The following is a 21,447-nucleotide window of genomic DNA, read 5'->3' as shown; positions in this document are numbered from 1 at the left end:
AATACGAGTCGGTAGTCGATTAAATGAGTCCGCCTTACCATACGAGCAAGTTAACCCAGCCCTTCTCCCAAAGCGCCATGTTATCTCGTCCCTCATCATGCGGAACGCTCATGAAAAAGTGCGACATGCTGGTCGAGAAAGAACGTTGTGCGAATCGAGAGCGAAGTATTGGATCCTTGGTGGCAGACAGCTCGCCAAGGACTTGACAAGAAATTGTGTAACTTGTAGGAAAGCGCACCAACCACCACATTCAACGCGAATGGGAAACCTACCAGAAGATCGATTAAAGATACAAGCCCCCCCCGTTCACAGTCGTTGGCGTTGATCTTTTCGGTCCCTTTTTCTTGAAGTACGGCAGGAATAAGTCGACCAAGGCATGGGGAGCTATCTTCACGTGTGCAACATCTAGAGCCGTTCATTTGGAGATTGTGGAATCTGCGTCAGCGGGTGCCTTCCTACAAGCATTACGGCGATTTGCAGCCCACCACGGATGGCCAGAGACGATCATCTCTGACAACGGAGGTTCGTTCGTTGGAGCAGAAATCGAGCTGCGAAAGCTATTTATCGAAGGCAAGAAATGTCTAGCAGATTTCGCGGTGCTACATAAGATCCGCTGGAAATTCATCACCCCCCTCAGCCCTCACCAAGGAGGAATGTACGAAAGCCTGATCAAAGTTACGAAGAGAGCTTTACGCATAAGTACAGGCGAACAGATCCTCACCTGGAACGAGATGGCTACAATTTTTGCCGAAGTGAAATCGATTGTTAACAGCCGACCCCTGACCTATATGTCGGATGATCCAAATGATTTACGTCCCCTTACCCCCAATCACCTGTTGTTGGGTCGAGCATCGACGGACATTCCACATGGCCCCTACGAAGACACCAGGAACACCCACAAGCGCTTCCAGTACGTTCAGACGATTGTGAACAATTTCTGGAGGAGATTTATCGCGGAATACATCCCCAAGCTGATAGCGACAGGAAGATCGAAATGGCAGGAAAAGAAATATCAAGTCAAGAAGAATGACATTGTTCTTATCGTGGAGAACAACGTACCGAGAGGAAAATGGAACCTAGGTCGAGTCCTAGAAGTATTTCCCGGAAAAGACGGCGTAGTAAGGAACCTTCGTCTCAAGACACAGAGTGGAGAACTGAAGAGATCGATCCAGAAGTGCTGCATACTGTTGGAAGACAAGTGAGATCACATTCGTGATTGGTGCCCCCGGAGGGTATGAATATTTTGAATTTGAATATTAGTTGAGCGAACAGGCGAAGTAAAGTCGCACCTAAGGCAAGCAAGTGAAGCGATCGTTTTAGAAGTTCGAGCGTTAGGAGATCCACCCTTCAGGTACTATTTTATAGTCTTATAGTTCCGTGAACAGTTTTAGTATTATTTTGTGAATTTAGTTAGCTTTATAGTCGATTTTAACGAACATTTAATTATTACATTATCTTTGTTATTGTAAAATATGATTGGAATGTGCATGCTATATCTTTGTAAATTTATGATTTTAGAATTAAATTAAAAGGAAATCTCCTTGCGTCTCGCAGTTTTGTCACCCTGGCATGTGTCCTTACCACCGGTTGTTCAAAAGCCGGTTAGCTTAACCCTGGGTTAACTCGCATCAGTTTTTTAATCGCCCTAACTACATTATATTTCGCTGCAGGCGGAGTAAACGCCTGAGCAGACGTCTTGTTCTTTATTATTCCCAGGCCAGCTCCTTTTTGCAAAGTTTGCCGCTCATAGTAGAAACCAGCACTGGCTAATAATGTTGAGGATTTTTGCTTCTAGATATTCGAATTGTTGATGGTTCATACAATGCAGGACTAGTGGAGGTTTATCATAATGGCAGATGGGGAGCAGTTTGTGATCATAGTTGGGACATGAACGATGCTCGTGTTGTCTGCAGACAGCTTGGTTTTCAAGATGTGGTATACGTTTTAAGGAATCTTAGGAGCAGTAAAAATTTTTGGCCTACTCATGTTGATTGCAGAGGTGATGAGCCATTTCTTTCTTCGTGCAGACATCCTGGATGGGGAATTATTTGTCGCTCCTGTTGGAGGTCTTCTGTCGGCGCAGGTGTTCGATGCAAGTAAATAGCTATGGAGTGTACATTCATATTTGATTCATTTTAAAAAAAAGGCCGTTCCTGCTAGATTATGATTGTTGAGCTAACAAAGTACAATTGTAATATAAAATTGGTTGCTCAGAGATGAATGTTAAACGTTCGAAGTAATTAACATGAAGGGAATGCGTTTGGAATTTGCATGACGTAATTTGTGGTGACGTGTTTAACACGCTTGTTTAAGCACGATGTATTTTGCACGTTCATTTTACTCGATTTGTGCAGGGACGCCGGAACAATGCGAGGGCAAAGGGGGACAGATTTTGGTGGATGGCACTCCTGTAGCGGCGCATGAAAGAATGTTTGCAAAACATCGTCAGTTGAACTTTCAGTGTATCGTCGTGTTTTCCGGCTCTTTCCAAGATAATCTTGCATTTTTTTCACCAAATAATTGTGTTATCCTTGATGCACGTTTGTGGCACTTCTACTTAAGATATAGAAGCAAGCTTTTGAAATGAAATGACACATTTGCCCCTCTTGCCACAGGCCCTCTTGGCAAAAGGCAAGGGGGGCAGCTGCCCCTCCTCCGGGCCCTGCTCCATTTGTATACATATTAAACGAAACTGATCGCGATGACAAATACATATTTATTGAAGCGAATGGTTAGATGCACAATTTAGAACAGAATGCAAAGGGCATTTACCAGACGCAATTGGTTATCAGTGGTTAAGCTAACAAATAAATGATTCAGTACTTGTGTTCAAATAATAAAGAATTAAGTTTTAAACAAATGTCAGGAATGTAACTCTGTTTACATTGTCCGGTTGAAGATTGTTCACCCGCTATATATGTAGCCGGGCAGATATCTTTTAAAACGCTTTCTGGTCGACTGTTCGATCTGTTTGAAAACGAATATGAAAGAAGTGTATTTTTGGCGCGAACCACTGATATGACATAATTACACAATACCAGTATGACGTAATTAACCAATGTACGTAACACCGAAGAGTAAAAGACATTAATATACATTGTAGTTGGTAAAAGCAATTTGATTGGCTAATAGTATACAGTTCATATAAATCGCGCAATCACGCAAAATTCAGTTATCTGCCGCAGCAAGTGAGCCTAGGTTACTCTTATCCAGCTTTGTACTTCACTATTCGTGCACCCACGAGAAATATTTGGACCGAATTCTCGTGGTCGGTGGAAGTTGAGATACATTGTCTTCCCATTGTGCTGTGAATCCGTGTGATGCCTTTCGTGTTTCTATTATCACTTGGTAGTTGGTATATAATAAAAATTATATAAAGCTCAAAGCCAAAGGGCCGATTTTTAATAAAAACTCTTACGGCAGGAAGTCACCTTAAATAGATTCTCAATACCTAGATACCCCTAAAGATCCCCATATTCCACGGAGAGTCAATATGGCCACCTTCACACAAGGATGTTTAGAAAGGTGATTGAAACGCGAAGAAAATTTCAACATTAAATGGAACTCCATTCGCCGTCGACTCAAGTAAGTAACGATCATTCCACATAGGGATGTAGCTTTCGCACATTTTAAACGGATTATGTGCCAAGAAAATGCACGCTTACATTTTTACATCAAAAATATCGAATTGAACTACTGCTGGAGTGCACAGCGTGGAAATTTGCGATGCAGCATAGTAGCAATTTATCATGTCTTCTGTCTGTTGTACCGTTACATTTACATTACCTTTCATAGATTATTAGTATAATCGTTTTTATTTACCTATTTGGACTGTTAGATCGTCTTAAGATTCGACTTTGCGATAAAATAATTACACTTTTACGTTCACAAGAGGTTTTTTAATTGGCGTACTACAATTATTCTCTCGCAAGATTTTCAACATCTTTCCTAAGAATTTTTGTGTTTTATATTGCATTTCTCCAAGTTGAAACAAGGCAGACAGCCATAGATTAATTTCCTAGATTTTTGGATCACAGCTAGTTTGTAATATTAAGAGGATTAATACACAATGTCACACATTGTAGATGTTTCAGTATCTAGTACAACTGTATAATAAACTGTCAGTCACGACTAACCATAATATTGGTGAGAATTACAGTGCATTTGAGTTGGTGATGTGAATAGTGTCTATCAATGTGGATGCTGTGACTTTCGTTATATTGCAAGCAAATCATACTAAATTATACATATTTCTGGTGCAAGCAGGGAATTTTTTGGTCCATTACAGCTACATATTATCTGGACCAATACAGCCATCTCTGCAGTTGCTGTATACATTAAACCTGTTGTACCTTTCCATACTTTACAAATTGTACTGACATACCTACATATAAACTCACAACAATTCATCAAAATCTGTCTAAAGAATCGAATTGGAATTATAGACAGTCAAGATTGAATTTAATTGTCAGCTTGTTGCTAATTCATTGGTTTGGAATTTCCATAGAATATTTGTTTATTGTTGGTAGACCACTCATATAAGGTTAATTATCAAAATTAAACAATCCTTATTAACAATTTATTGATTTGAATAACGATAGTTAGTTTCAAAATAAGGCTCCATAGTGGTTTGTTTTTACATAAAGCCAGGTGTCAGTAACTGTTGGGGCTTGCAGCAGTTGTTATAAACTTTTGGATCTGTTTTTTAAATGAATTTAATCACATTTGTATGTTCGGCACTTTCGCAAGGTTTTGCAAAAGTCATATGCACAGGATATAAAGATACTGTTTTACTTTCACATTCCTAATCTATTGCTAAGAATAGTAGATTATAAAAAATCAAAAACAACTTGTACATACCTACTCATTTCATATTGTTTTTATATTCCTCATCAGTCATCAACCACTTCACCCATGTCAGAAAACCTAATTCTTTTACTCTATACTAGTAAATTTAATTTTGTCATTATCATGTCATTATCATTTTGTACATTGTTATAGTATATTGGTACACTGTTATAACTAGTACACATTAATACAAGATCAGTCTTGTATTCTTGTTTTCAATCTGGCCAGTAATAGATATATATGAACTATCAATATGACAATATTCACTGCAATTTTATGCTATGTTTTCTCATATGATTTAACAAGCAAGACAAAATTATCAAAATTCCATTGGCTTGTTGTCATAATTCTAATGTGTTATAAAACTTCACCTTGAAGCCTTTAACTTCAAAATATTAGGCAGTTAAAATTGATTAATGTTCCAGAATTGGGGCTCCATTGTTGTTGACAAATTTATTATATAAAAATAAACAAGCTCAAATTTCTTTTGGAATGCAAAATTGGATCAAAAGATCCAAATATGGCAAATAATGAGCACACTTGAGTCTAAACACAATGCCAGCAACCAGGATTTGTCAGTTTGGAAAAACACAATGTACGATTTTTTAAAACCGTGGCAATTATGCAGTAAAGTCTCACCTTGAATGAAACAAATTCAGATTGTGGTCTACAATATTACTTTAAACAAATGGGATATCTCTCATGTCTATTTAGGTACACATTTTTTGTAAATAAATACATTTCCTAGAGTGATAAACAACAACATTTAGGTTATTTATACCAAGTCCTCAATTTTCTTTGCTCTGACTTATCCATGTCATTCATGTTATGAAATTATGTTTGCAAATATCATTTAACACAATTTTTTCAGCTCTATGACTTCTTAACTAATAATTCTGTACATATTTTTGAGAACAGTTTTGTACAGTACATCTACAGTACAAATACATGTACTTGTACGAAGTCTCAGTAACGCTATAACTGGATATTGGTTTAGTTAACCGTTAAATTGTAGAATGTTGGAAAAGTTATGAAATTACAACTTTCCAGCTAACAATTATTAAAAATTGTCAAGAATTCGCCTCCGTGAATACCGTGCATTCCTTCACAAGTTTCAAGGTTCCCGCAGGCTCGAAATCAGTTTTCTAATTTGCACATACAGGAAACAACAATGATGAAATAATAACAATAAATTGGCAAATAACACACTCATTACCTCGCTGATTGGTTTCTCTTGTGTCTCCCGAGGCTAAGTTTCTATATAGCTATATATAACTTTCTATCAGTTCATGACTATACGTAGTCACTCAGTCGCGAACAATGGGTAATTTTAGAGTGATTGCACGAAAAACCAACCACTATTATCTTATTAATATGTGGATAATTTTAGAGTGATTGCACGATCACTACTAGATAAAATTAAGATAACCACTATCTTAATTTGTGGATACCGCTGTTCAGTAAAGTAAAAAATTCCGAGTCAATTCTGTCCGAAGACGACTTTTGAAATAAAGTGGAAAATTTACAGTCTCAACTTTTGTGTTGTTTGATCCATATATCGACTCTTTTGACTATTACGTTGTCTTGCCTTTTGGCTTTTGGTTTATACTCTACTTCTATTGCCGGCTGGTCATTGTTTTAACGCTATTCAGCTCTCCTACAACCGGCCCTGATCGTGATAAAGAGGGGTCTTTGTAGAACGTTAACCTTCTCAAAACGACAACACCTTCGGAACAAAATATTTAAGATAAAATAGAAATTTGCAGAATAAAATATTCTTGGTGTTAAGTGTGTTCAGTGATATTTAATAGCTTTAAAGACAGCCAAGACATGAGTTTCGTATCGAATTATTTCTAATGAATCGAATAAATCTATCGAATAAATCTATCGAATAAATTTCTTCTACGTTTGTAGAAGACTATCACAGTATACCCATTCTTTAATAGCTATTACTTCAATGGCAGTTGGGGTTAGAACTAATTCCACATGAATTTAAAAACCCTCTAGATTAACAATGCAATAACATTTTCATTTAAAATCTTCGCCCTTGCATGAAAAACAGCAGTCTCACCGGGCAATGTACTCTCCAGAAACTCACGAATGACGGTATCTATTTTGCGAGACATCTGACATCACCTTAGTTGAAACACGCGTGTTTGTTCGTTTTTTAAGTTGGTCAACTCCAAAACTTCTGTTATAATTCCTGTATATGAAAGGAAGAAATTTTATTTTCATTCACTTTCAACAATGAACCGTTCCTTTGCCTAAAGAGGCCTATGCATGCAAGAGAAACAAAATCTTTTCATTTTCATTATTTTTGCTCTGGAAAACAGAAAGCGGTTAAAAATTTATAGCAACAGATATTTGGTAGTCTTTTCCTGCAAGCCATACTCAAAGGTGAATCTATTTCTATTATTGACCTTGATATTTACCAGAAGTAACCTTAATTCGTTATAGCATTTCAAAACGTAAAAAGCGATGAGCGAAGCAAGGAAGAATGGTACAAAACCAAAGATCGCGCCTTTCCGCCTCTCGACTAAACCAACTATAAAAGATGCGCCTATTTTTGAGGATGTCACTTTTACAAAGAAAAAGAAACCAATTAGAAAGCTAAGTGCATCAAAAGCCGACGAGAATGCAAAAATACCTGTTAAAGTGGACCAGAGTGAAACCCCTGGTACTTTTGGAAGAAAGACCACGGACACAAGTAAAAAGTCTCCTGGTGGATTTACAAAAGATTTCGGTGACCCGTTCAAGTATAAAGTTGCCGATCCATTCGCAATAATGACCGCTGAGCCTGATGAAGTTGAGCCTGTGGAAGAACCCGCTGTGACAGACGACGAAAAATCTACTGTTGTTTCCAAAGAGGAAAGTGACCAGACAGCTGAAAATGACCAGGCAGCTGAAAATGAACCAGCTGATTCGACACTCGTCAAATCTGAGGAGTCAGTTGAAGTTGATACAGCTGATAAGGAATCTGGTGAGACTTCTGAGAAATTAGAGATGAATGAAGCTAATGATTCGGCACAATTGGAAGCTGATGAAACAAATGTGGAATCCATCGAGTCAGGTAAGATTAATGAAGGAGACCAGGGATACCATCGAGAGGAGGATATCTTGGAGATAAATGCGGACATTGATTCTAGTACTTTGAAAGATTCTGATGATGTGCTTGATGATGTCCTGACGAAACAGAATAATGACATGACTGAAGCGAAACATGACGAGAAAGACAAACGACATAAAAAACGCAAGAAATCTGAGAAACACGGAAAATCTGAGAAACATGATAAAGGTGAAAAGAAGAAAAAACGACGGAAAGAAAGGGATAAATCTGAAGATGAAAATCCTGGTAAGTTTTTGATCATCTGTGTTTTGTTATTTACTGTTATTAATTTGTGATATCTTAAAAACAGTGGTGTAAATTTACCACGAATTTAATGGTGACCAACAAGGGGGTTCTGTTTTGAAACTAAACACAATGCCAAATTTTTATGTGAAACGGTGAATAATGTACCTTTTCACCGAAAGTAGTCGTTATACTTATGGACATACGGTGGGTTACTGAAAATATGACCGAATTTGCTGATTGAACAAATTTACAAATCTGTGATCTCCTTGCTGTAGTGACTTAACCAATACGAACGAGATTAGCGGAGGGAAATCTGTTTTCATGCTTGATTTTTTTGGTATTCAGATGCAAGTGCTGCAATTTTTTCGGCTACCATGCTTGCTTGCTGGGCGTATATTTCTCGAAATGATTCTCTCTTCCTAATGCTTCGGTTGAAAGGAAATGCTTGTGAACAACATTTGTCAAAACTCCCACTGTCCTAGAGTTGTACTAAAGGCTGATAAGTCACTATCTGCAGCGAATAATTTTTTTTCAAAGTGAAAGTCACGTTGTGCGAGGGTCAGATAAAAATGTTATCTGAACTTTATCCTAAAATTTTTTTCAGTCTTCCAGTCCGATTCACGAGTTTCATCTTTTAATTCTGCGGCTAGGAACTATCCGCGTTATAAATAATTTTGTCACCTTCTTCATACTTCGGCAGGAGGATTAACAAAACTTTCGTTTTTTTGCAAATGAAATACTGTAAATTCTGGAAGCGGTTGATTGAAAGCTTGATCGAAAGCCACCCGTGCACCGCATCATTTGCTCTAGAATTTAGAAATAGACTTGTTATGTTATGTTATGTTATGTTATATGTTTGACGTCTTTGTACTGACTTGCTGTGCAATGGTTTATGTATATATAATGAACTTTTTGCATAATAGACAAACTTTTGATTTAGGCAACAAAAATGAAATTTTCGAAAAGTGCATACTAAATTTAGTAAAATTGCCAAGTTTGGCTGCAAAATATTGTAAAGTACGGAAAATATAGCCATGCGAAGTTGACAATTTTGTATACTTTTTTACTACGACTGGAAGTGTTTATAATTAGTTAAACGCTTCCGGACGTAGTAAAAAAGTATACAAAATACGCTACTTCGCATGGCTATATTATCCGTAAAACTTGACATTTTGCGGCCAAACTTAATATATTACACACTTGTAGTAATACTTTATTTTAATATTCATTTTTGGGTCAATATCTACAATTTTATAATTGTCAAGTGATTTTGCACTGTTAAAAAAATTATTATCCAATGGAGAGCGCCGCTATCCAACCGCTATCAAACCTATAATACAACCGGCTCTGAAGTTTCAAAATTCCTTTTACTGTTTTTACCTATTCCAAACACGTGAAGCAAAATGGAATATCATCATGAATTTAAAAGGGGATAGATCTATTAACGCCTTCTTTTTTGCTTTATGTTTTTGTTACTTTGCTTTTTCTTCAGCATTTAATGTTATTTGCAGATAAACGCCACAAGAAACATCGACGAGATAATCGCAGCCGAAGCCGCCACCGATCCCGAAGCCGTTCTTCATCCAAAAAACGCCGTGAGCACCCTCACAAATCCCGCGATGATACCCCGAATAAACCACGAAGACAGTCGAACAGGCGAGATTCACCCGAAAGGTTTGACTCTTTTCATAAGTCTCGCAGCAGATCACCCATTCAAAGAGCGAGGTCACGTGGACCAGACAGGATCAGTTCTTCGCCAAAACGAAAGGCTTTTGAGCGATCACCGCCACGACAAAAGCCCCGTGTATCAATGTCACATCCGGAAAAATCCGCCAAACTTATTACACCCAGGGAAATCTCCCCGAGGCGTTTGAACAAAAGAGGTAAATCCAAGACCCCTGAGGCACCTGAGGAAAGACAACCAATAAATAGATCTCCCAAACGGAGGAGAAAATCACGCGAGGAAAAATCCCCCAGGAAAAGTTGCGGGAATCGATCTCCTGTTGACTCGCAAACAAAGAAGGCTGACGGGAACAATTCTTCCTCTTCCGCCCAGACCCCTGGAGTTACATCCGGTGAGAGGCAAAAGGAGCCGTGTGCAAAGGATAGCAATTTTAAAGAATCTGATAAATCGATATCTTTAAACGCAAAGAAATCGCCAAACAGCAAAACTCAATTAAAGTCGTATGTGCAAATAGTCCCGAAGAATCAGGCTCCGCCACCTGCACGGATCGTTCCTTATGATGATGATGTCATGAGCATTTCTCCTCGAGATAACACGGATGATGGCTTAAGTATCCAATCAGAGAACAAAATGGTTAATGCTCAGGAAACGGAATCACAAAAAGTTTACAAGAGCAAAGAACTTAAACACAAAGAAAATGATGTGGCAGAAACAGGTAAAAAACTAAAAGTGAAAAAAAAGTCGAAGAAAGGTCAGGAGAAAAAACGAAAGAAAAAGGCACTCGCTAAGAGTGAAGCTCTTGAAAACGTTGAGAAAAATATCGATGATGAGCTGGAAGACTTGTTATTTACAAAAACAAACAAAGAATCGAAAGAGGAAGATGTTTTTAATGTTTCCGATGTTTTCTCAGCCAAACATAACTTACACACTGCTGTTGTTGATGTTGATAGGAAAAAACTAAAGACTGTAGACAGCCCAGTAAGAAAAGAGCCTCCGGATGGCAGAGGTCTAAGCCCTTTGCGGAAAGATCCGGCGAAAGGTAAAAAAGTAGACCAAATGAACGAAGAAGTAATGGAAGGTAAAGTGCTGTCGTCAGGTGTTGTTACAGAGGATTCATATGAACTTTATGAACCTGAAAGATTATCTGAAAAGAATGAGTCTGAGGTTCTCCCGGAAACAGAACAGCCTGGTTTGGACCTTCCTCCTGTTACGACTGGTTTTTCCACCATTCCATTTCTCTCTCATGATGAAAAACAAGAAGGCGTTATTGACGGCGAATACTTTAAAAACGATCATATGGAACAAACGTTTCAAAGTGAAAACGAACCGTACTCGCCTGTTGAAGAGAACGCGGACTGTGATATGATATCTTATTCGCCCATCGAGGAAACAGTCTCGGACTTCGGAAGTCCTAAAAAATCCTCCACCATGAACTTGTCTGACATCTCTACCAAAGATACTGTCTTTGAAAATACTGTAGGTGTCGTAACCACTGCTGAGAAGGTTGAAGACTTCTTAGGCAGCATACAACCACCAGATCAGGGAGTTCAACAGATGTCGTCCCCCACAAACGGCTTAGGAGCAAACTCTGACGATAATAATGATGATATCATTGAGCAACTTCACAAAGAGTTTGTGAGGACACAACACAACAAAGATATTCAGCCAGGGTTTTATAGGGATAACCATGTATCCGAGACTTCTAGTCTACCGCAAGTACCTAAACATCGCTCAAGTAGCGCGATTCCTTTAACAACAGCTGCTAGTGATCCTATTGTGCAAGCTTATGGACTTAACAAGGATTTAGGCACGTCGTTAAAGACGAAGCGGTCGAAACGATCAAAAGAGAATAAGTCAAAAAAGAGTGGAAAAGAAGAGAACAAGCCTTTAGCGAAAGACAAGAAAGTGATAGAGGTAAGCAATGATTGTGTACTCCATGTACATGTTTTCGTTGTGTTTGTGCTAGGATTGCGTGTGCATGATAATGTACTGCGGTCGGTTGTTTGAAAGGCGTTTAGCTTGAACAGTGGATAAGTCAAAGTTTTAAATACTCTCATACATCTTGTGAACGAGCTAGTGAACCTGCACCCTAATGCATTAAATATATACTTCCATTGAAAATTAATCTATTTACATCGAAATATTTCAGCTTTGTTGTTCAACAAATAGTTTTGTTTTCCATTTTGACCTTATCCACGGGTATGAGTGTTAAAATAATAAGAAGTTGTACAACAACTGTATCAGGAAATATTTTATAATAATTTACTCCTATAGTAAACAAATAAATTGAGCCCGTAGAACTGTGTGAGCGTGGTTAATTTAATGTAGGGGACATCTCTGCTTCATAAATATATAAAAAAAATGTCCATTACTATTGGCGTGACCGGCTTCAACTTTCTTTGAATGTATTTTTTGTTTTGTTTTTTTTCTTTGTTTTAGGACGCATTGAATCGTGTTCATCGCCAGGCTCGTGTTGAAGATGAAATGAAGCATGCATTAAAGGTGTATTTTAAGCGTAAGGATATTACTAAGGATGAATACAAGAAAATTTTGAGAAAAGGTGTACCACAGGTAATGCTTTAGACACTTTCATGATACCACACACTGCGAACCGCCCCTGTACTCTGGTGCTGCAGCCAGCTGCAGTATGCAAAAAGACCTGGGGACGAGACGAGGCAATTAGGCCATAGGAAGCCCAGGCTTCCCTCTTTGTCCGTAGTGTGTGCCTGCAGGAGGGAGAGAGAGAGAGAGAGAGGGTGGGAGGGGGAGGGAGGGATAAAATTTATTATGCATTCTGTTCAAAAGTAATTTGTTTCTCTCTTTTGTCATTGCTTTCTCGCTATGAGGACAGTCATGTGAAAATAAGTTGTGGGATCATTGCTTTATACAAATTTTCCTGTCCTATGTCCTTCATGTGCATTTTTTGGATTTTAGTTCAATCATTTCAATGTTTTTCTGCAGTATTTTATCGCATTTGTTCAAAGCACCCTGGATTCATTCGTCTCGCGTTTCAGAACATATTAAACTTGGAAATTTAAATTCTAATTTGGCCCTGCCAACTACAAGGATACGTGTAGGTCATAGTTGTCACAAGTGTCATGTCTGCGTGCTAAAATACCCATTGTTCGCTAGAGGTTTTAAAATATCACCTCAGATGGGCTGCAGTGTGCTTTAAGGAAACGAAAACGAGTAAAATGAATCATTCTTAAACTTTTAATATCCTGTTGGCGTGTTAGTTTGGAACAAAATTCCTCCTTGTTCTTGTCTGACATTCCTACACGAATACGTCCCAACAGAATGCTTGATCATTTTAATTCTAACGTTTTGGGTGATTTCCCTTCTCGCTTTTTCGTTAGAACACCCCTGAAACACCCCGTCATTGGGAATTAATTAAATTACTAATCAAATGCAGTATACCGCATGCAAACAGGGGCCATCCTTTTGAACGCATTGGGGGAACATGTCGAAAGTAACGACCCATAACTTTTGTTTTCATATCGAATAAGCAGGACCGTTTTGAGGGGACATTTTTAAGGCCCTTTGTGTAGAAACACGTCACACATTCCCTGACCATCAAGAAACCAAACAGAAAGATTATTTTTTATTTTGCAGGTCGCCAACTCCAATCACACGATTGACCCTGAACGTATTCGTTCGCTGGTGAAGAAATACGTCGCTAAGTATAAAGGTTCGAGGGAACGTAGTTCTAAATTAGACCCTAAAGGACAGCAGGAGATTCCTTTTACATTCAGTCCGTAGAATATTTGCAACTGAGTTTTCATTTCCCCCCAACCTATAAGTTATACCCTGTATTTTCGGTCTTGATGACAACAAGCACCACGAAACGTTAAAGTATGTTTGTTTTGTAAATGGGATTTCTTGGCTACTCATATTCTCCGCTATAAATTATGAAAACCCTCGATGTAATGGCAACGCCATTGCTTTTCCGCCAGAATTAGCTCAATGTCGCAAGACAATGATATTCCATATAATTATTGAAGATAAATTCTATAATTTCGTCATGATAAAGTTACTGAAGACGACTTACAATGATGTGACTGATTAGTTGAAAGTTCAGTCTATTATTATAGTCGCTCTTGAATGAATGTTTCATTTTCATTTCTTATGACGTCTAGCTGTGTTCGCATTGCGAGCCTTCCACCTTGTTTTGAACTAGACTTTGGTAGTGTAGTTGTACTTTCTGAGGCCCGGACCAGGAGGGTAGAGCTATCAGAACAGGTGACTCAGATTTCAGGGCAAATGTGCCTCCACTTGAAAGATCTTGTCTGGTAGTGTAATCACATCTCGAGAAGCGGTGAAAATCTGCAATGACCCTGAAACGCCTATAACAAATAACATGATATGGAATAAATTATATGGTTCGAAATTAACATGAATATGAGTAGCACGCTTGTTGTATTTCCAAAACAAACTCACGCATGCGCACAGATAAAACCCCGTTTTAATTATGTATAGAAATTTTAACTATAATCTGCGCCTATAAAGTAATCTTGTGTAAATACATGCGCTGCAACTCAAGTACCTCTCCGCAATGAAAGGAATCTTCGTATTTGTATAGTATACCTAGTTAATTGTGCTTTAATCATATGTCACGATGTTTTTGATTAAAATTTCAGCTTATAAACATTAATCACCATTATTGAGTGCTGAGCGTATAAAATGGAGCTTGTTGCTTTGGATGACTGTTGATTCGCTTGCCGGGTACAAAACCTCTTACGAGGCGAACGCACAAAACATAATGTTTTCTGAGGTTTCGGTAAATAAGTTTTTACTCCGGCGTCAGCGATGGAGTTGAAAATTCGCCTAGGTTTTGTTTTGTTTTTGTTTTGTTTTGTTATTTTTCGTCGTCGCAAGTGTGTTTTGGCGCGAAATATACTAGTATTTGAAAAGTGTATGTGACCCAGTAATCGCTATGTCGTTGTATTTTATAATACTCTTATTTAAGGACTTTATGTTGCGTGTATGTATAAGTTCCGTTAGCCAGGCAACTGATGTAAACACACCCTGTAAAGCTTGGTTCGGTACTTCTCAGGTATACGAGTAAATGTCAGCCCCTTAGTGTAAACACGGCTTAAATGAGTAAGTTTTATATTGATATATTGCATGAAGACTGGTACGTGCCCGGCACGCCGGAGTTAACGCCAGAAAAGGCGTCTTGTTTATTATAATTATACCACTTGTCAAAGAAAAACCAAACAACAAGGTAAACAGCGAAATGTGCGCCGCACGTGATTAAAGTTATTATTTCCCATGGGAAAAAACGCGTTATCCCACTCTGCAGTGCACATGCGGCACTCTCTTTGAATTGACACAAAAGGAGTATTCCTAAAATAACTCCAGCCGCTGTTGTGTTATGCAAAATTGTTCAAATTATATATTTTTTTAATATTGCTAAGAATATCTTGCCTGATACATCCAGTGTTTATCTTGCAGTCAGGCGTGTGATTACCAAACAGCTCAACTGACAATGATTTTCCGTATCTAACCTTCACAGCTTGCGTTGTTGGATACGAATACGCAATCACAAAGTTTTACCTGCATGCGTAAACACATATTCGGAAGTTCCGGAGATCTGTAAACGTACAAACGATGTTCTTAGAGCAGTTGGTCGATCTTCTATGTTGTTGCATACCAGTGTTGTTTTCCGAAGTTCACTGGTCATCAAGGCAGAAATCCTCGTCTGACGAAGAGAGCAATAAAAACCTATTGAATGTACCAACACCGCTCATTGACGTCGACTTCGAATATCAAGAATTTCCCGAGACAGACCAAGAACAATCAAGAAGTCTTTTGGAAAATACAGCAACTTTCTACGGCACTAACAACTGCGATGTTTTAACAAATACTATTGCGGCCGAAGTCCCCATGCATTGGTTTGTGCCGCACAAGACAAAAAGAGGTTGCTTCTTGACATCGATTTGTCAAAGTCTCCCTACAGTTGCAAGTATAATGTTATCAGCGATAGCTATCAGCATTTTTGCTGGTGTTTTTGCTTATCTGGACCTGGAAACAACTGATAAATGTACTGGCATTCAACACTATTTCAATAAATCTATTCCATTCCAAGTTATGAAGTGGAAATTAATTGGCGAATCATTTCAAGTATTGCTACTCAACTTTTGGTTTCCGGCGACAATCGCTTTATTATTCGGTGGAAAAGAATTTCTTATCAAGTTCAGATCCTTACTGTACATTGGTTTAATAATGGGACTTTTAGTCGTGATATACAAGATGTATTTATTTATTTTCACCGCAGACCATAACTTTAGTGATTCGTACAAAAGATATCCTGCAAATTTCATATTCTTACTCGGCGTCATACTGAGTTGTATTCAAATTGCGTATGCAACAAGACAATCAATAACGAGCATTGTGTTAAGAATTGGACAGATTTTTGTATTCTCTTTGCTAATGGCAATTTCTTATCGTTATTTAATCGCTCCTTGGTTTAATCGAGAGAAAAAGGAAATTTACAAAGCAATGATTGCTGGCGGGATTGCTGTCATGGCCCTGATCCCAGTTGCAGTAAGTAAGTACGTGGTGTTGTGTCACTGTTCTGGTTTTGTGACACCTGGCCTGTCGTATATTTTGGTCTACTTCAATTACTTGATTCCAGTTACTTTGTACCGGCTCATGCAGGCTGAACTAACCGAATTAAGATTGTTTGTAGCTTTTTCCTTATTACACGGAATATTCAACATCCTTGCTCAGGTAAGCTATTTTTCATTTTCTAATTCTAAATGCGCTGTTACACTATGAAAATCAAATCTATGTAAAATCATTACATTTGTCATGATTACTGTGATTGCAGCTTACGCGACATTTTCGTGAAAATTTATGGGGTCGTACGCTACGATTATTTAAAAGAGATGGTTGGAATCAAGTTCCATATTCCTCACCTCACAACAGAAGATTGCAAGCAGATCTTGAAATACAAGATATGTTGTCTCAATTTGGAACTCTCCTTTTGAGTCAAGTTTATATGATGTTTTATCGTCTCAGCACATTTGATGTTGCCTTGAGTGAAGAAATCAAGATGATTTACCCTCGTGTTCTAATTGGCCTAGCCATTGAATTCGTATTTGCCTGGCTTTCAACTTTTATTCAGATTTGGTTGTATAACATCGCTATCAAAACTGTCTGGTCGAGATACTGGAGACGACATTTACTTGCCAATGTTTTAATCGTTGTGGTGACTGTATCGTATTTCTCTCCTGTTTTATTAAGTGTGTTTATATCTCGCATGGAAAGTTTGATCCTGGAAGGATTTTTTGCACGAAACTGTACAGAATCATTTACATATAACACCGGCTAAATGCTGTATGGAAACCCAGCGCTGCACACGTCTTAGGTGAGATGGCAACACGCGATGACGGTGAATCTAACTCTTTTATGTCAACGTTAGTGAAGACTTAAGAAATATCTGGTATTCTAGGTTTATCAATAAATATATAACCATTTGAAACATTAATTTTAGGGGAAGAATTTTAATAATTTTATTCAAATTGAATTAGCATTTTCTACATTGCAGTTGCATGCCTTTAATTTGCCCAGAAAACAGAGCTCACCAGTCTCGGAAACCGCCGGCACTTCCTATAGGGTTCGTAGTTGAAACGGAAGCGATAAATCTGTAGAAACGGATCGAAGAATTTCCGGAGGAAACGTTTGTTAAAAATGTTTTCCTCTTCGACCGACTGGAACTACGGTGGCTCAGAAGGGACATGGTGTTTACATTCACTTACGTTGCGCGTTTTTATTTGCATTGCGACAAAGGTTGCGAGTTTCCACTTACGTCGCGAGTTACATTGCGACTTACGTTGGGAGTTTCTATTTCCGTTGCGAGTTGCGTGACGAGATTATATTTACGTTGCGAGTTACGTTGCCCCTTACCTTAAAGGTGGAGAAATACGGGCAACAAAATTGGTGCAACTTGCAACAAAATCTTATTTCAACACATGTTGATTGAAATGATTAGACCACAGTTAATAGATAATACATGGTTTAGAGACTAAATAAAAGCACCCTCAATCGTGCGCTATTGCCGACCACGCAACTTTGCGTTTAACTGACCAAATTGAAAAAGCTGCGGGAATGCAGATTCCCTACCCTCTCCGCAGGTGCTCCCCTGTAGGTGGGACCAGTGAAATGAATATAACTGGAACGCTACCTTCTGACAGGAAGTTGAAGCTCAGTCACCCCCAACTCGCAGCTCATCAATGTGATTTACTATGCTTCTCACATTAAGGGCTGCTAACTTAAACCCGCGTGAGGTAGGAATAACGGATTTGGGAAATTGTCAATCTGAGATAGATTTAGCAAAATCTAAAAAGTTTTGTTGTAAAGCTAAGCTACCTTGTCTATTTAAATGAAGGCCCTTCGTGTTTAGGTGGCTTTCATTCATATTTGAATTACTTAAGAAGGAAATTTTATTGCGAATACAATAGCCTTTAAGAATGTTATTAACCTGAGTAGCTTTAACAGTTAAGTCATGATTATCAGACCTTACCAGAATGGCTGATATTCCAACATCTGTACCTGGTGAATCTTCTTTTACTTGCGTTACAATGTTGACGATAGAGTCAGCTATTACTTTTGGCGTGCAATGACTTCTCAGGTCGTTTGTTCCAACATGTAAAATCATCTTGTCCGGTGTTCTTCTTGTAAGTGGCTTGACAAAGTCCTCCATTTCGTAAATATGATAAAAAGTCCCCGAATAATTTCTTTATGGAGTTAAATAACTGATTTTGTTAGTGCTTACAGCCGGCTGAGACATTCTTGATGTTAGTAGAATGCATTTTATGGACCTATTATTGGAAATGCGGAGTAAGACGGTTCTTTGCTAGGAAAAAGCGTAGAGCCTAGCGTGAAAATGCAGGAATATTTGTTTTACTCTACAATTAATACAACTTTTTTGCCCTCTAGTCACTTGGAATTAAATCAACATAAACTTATAATATTAAACAATGTCTGCCAAGTGTATTTTGCGATGAAATTTTAGCTTTTAGGATATCCGTTTCGTACAAATATTGTTGTCAAAATTGCACATCGCTATAAACTTGTTCCGTTTAAGAGAATTTGTTTCCAATCTGATCGGCAACTTTAGTTGTAATTCGTAAAACAGTTCACCTGGTTGAATTTAAGATTAGACGCGAGGTAGGAGATCTTTACAATGGTTTTACTAAAGTTCAATAATGTTCAGTTTCTTTTCTGGATTCTCTACTTTTCACTTGATCTTCTGATCTTCGTCGTTTTTGAGTTCTTGTCTTGGTAGTCTGTCCTGTAAGGTTGAGCTTCCTAACGTTTCACATGCTTTTTACTCCGCTAGTCCACTAAAGGTTGGGGTGTTGTGCACGCCCTTTTATAGTAACGGTTGAGGGAAACTTGCAGACGTCATCAATCAGAGTGGGCTGATCCTTATCCAACCAATCAGCGTTGTAAGTTAGAAATGTGGGTTGGTCTTAGAAGCTCGTTCCAGCTCTCGTATCTTGTTTGTTTAAGGCGTTGTCGCACTAGTCGAGTTGGTCTTCGACAAAATGTTTATCATCAACAACTAGTAAAATTTACAAACAATACGTCTGTGAACAATATCTTTCAACTTAAACTATTTTCACTCTTATTTTATCGAATTGAACTTTTGATGACGTAATCTATTACATGCTTGACCGAGCAACATTTTTAACACAATTGATTGACATAAGAACTTGAATGGCCTACAGCACGCACACTTTTTTAAAGAATGCGACCATTAAGATAAGTGACGACTTAAGACTGTTTATCCAGGTATTAGTTCTGAGAGGATTATAAATATTTTCACCTTATTACTTATTTAATCCCACGATATGTCATACATGAAAGGGAAAGGCGATTAATGTTTGCTAATGGCCGAAAAATATACTTACTCAGGCGTCTTGTGGCAAAAATCATTCACTAATCCCTGTCATGCTATTGATATTCCTATTTTTACAGCTAGTTTTATATGCATATCTCTAAACACAATAAAGCTTTGCGTAACAATATACATGAAAATGTTCCAGACAAACACACTTAAAGTGCCTATATCACTTGTGGGATCTTTACGGATTTGAATAGAGCTTGAAAAATAAGTTTATAAGTTCTACAACCTTTTTTGATATAATTAAATAGTTTCGAAAATACGTCGGTTGGGGGACTGGGACTCAGGAATGATTTGCAAACACGCCGTCTGTTATAATGTAAACATGAAAAGTTTCACTGGCGATATAGTTTGCGCTTTTCAAGAAAAAAATGCGGGAACGTTGCGTTGTGTATGGCTGTAGCAACTGGGCGAGTTTTTCCCAAAATATTTTACGTTATTGGAAGATCAAAGTAAAATTACAATTGATTATATTATGTTTGACAAGAACTCGGTTCCTGAGTCCCAGGCCCCCAGCACGACGGAAATTTAGGCAAATCGTCATGTTTACATGTAAATATTTCCGAAACTATTTAACTATATCAAAAAGGGTTGTAGAACTTATAAACTAATTTTTCAAGCTCTATTCAAATCCGTAAAGATCCCACAAGTGATATAGGCACTTTAAGAGTATTTCTTGTATTTCTTGTCCCCATGTACATTTTGTTGATCGTTTTTTCCTTTATATTGAATATTTCTTTTAGCGACGTTATATTTTTTAAATATTTTGTTGTGAAACCATTGTTTTAACGTTAGAAAGTCGCGAAAATCCAAATTTCCGTGCTTGATTTCCGTCGCCATCTTGGTTTGTTTTGTTTGGGGCAAGCATTATATTTTTCCCGCCAAAACGTAGCTCAAATTTGATTGGCTGATATATTTATGACAGATAATCAGATTGGTCTGTTACAAATTTTGTTACACTGTTATTACAGATTTTTGCACTGTTGTTACAGATTTTTGCACTGCTGTTACAGATTTTTGCACTGCTGTTCGGGATAAATTGCACTGAAATCGACCAATCACAGTCGAGAAACATTTTTATGTATATTATTAATTCCATTATAATTTCATAAAAAAACATTTAAAACCATGAACAAACAAAAAATCTAATTTCTTTCAAATTCGCTCTGCATCTGCAGTGATCTCGCTAGTTACCCGCGAATGAAGCCAAATTTGCGAGACTTTACCTCCAGACACGCGTATCTGAAAACAATGAGGATGTATCGTTCCAGTTATTTATTACAGTTCACTGGGTGGGACGTAATATAGCTTTGGTTTAAAAAACACTTCACATTGCAGTTATATAGTAATTAATCACACAGGACAATGGTAGGGTGATTGTTTCTATTTTTAATAATCGTGAAATTAACAATGTACAACTGAATAACATTGTTCTATAGATAAGTACGAAAAAGGAAATATAGAATCCTAAACGCGACGGGTATTCTAAAAGCTCACTCACAGGCACACTCAAATTCTTTTAGTGGGAGATCTCAAGTGAATCAGTGTTCTCTTAAAGTTTCCGTTTCCAAGGCGGTATTTCCACTCAATAGGAACTGTTTCAACTGTTTAGATCTTTCAACTGATTAATACAGAACTTTCTCATTGATC

General features: G+C 37.8%; 1 protein-coding gene across 1 annotated transcript; it reads left to right on the top strand.

The window, feature by feature from the left end:
* Positions 1-3,496: 3,496 nt before the first annotated feature.
* LOC114519806 (glutamic acid-rich protein-like) lies at positions 3,497-14,523 on the top strand. The gene is made up of 5 exons (XM_028539984.1): positions 3,497-3,585; positions 7,306-8,200; positions 9,712-11,798; positions 12,324-12,455; positions 13,497-14,523. Exons 2-5 carry the CDS (start codon positions 7,327-7,329, stop codon positions 13,641-13,643), a joined length of 3,240 nt encoding a protein of 1,079 aa, XP_028395785.1. The 5' UTR covers positions 3,497-3,585; positions 7,306-7,326; the 3' UTR covers positions 13,644-14,523.
* The last annotated feature ends 6,924 nt before the right edge of the window (positions 14,524-21,447 follow it).

Source organism: Dendronephthya gigantea, unplaced genomic scaffold, assembly GCF_004324835.1.
Source record: "Dendronephthya gigantea isolate DGI-Jeju-01 unplaced genomic scaffold, DenGig_1.0 000014F, whole genome shotgun sequence".
NCBI classification, from domain to species: Eukaryota; Metazoa; Cnidaria; class Anthozoa; order Malacalcyonacea; family Nephtheidae; genus Dendronephthya; species Dendronephthya gigantea.
The sequence above is the reverse complement of the archived record's forward strand: the minus strand, read 5'-3'. Positions and strand labels throughout refer to the sequence as shown.

Excerpts from the sequence above, each read along its gene's own strand:
- LOC114519806 (XM_028539984.1), top strand. The coding sequence starts at position 7,327 with ATGAGCGAAGCAAGGAAGAATGGTACAAAACCAAAGATCGCGCCTTTC. Across the intron at positions 11,799-12,323 it reads AAGACAAGAAAGTGATAGAG|GACGCATTGAATCGTGTTCA; the intron begins GTAAGCAATGAT and ends TCTTTGTTTTAG. Across the intron at positions 12,456-13,496 it reads TGAGAAAAGGTGTACCACAG|GTCGCCAACTCCAATCACAC; the intron begins GTAATGCTTTAG and ends TTTATTTTGCAG.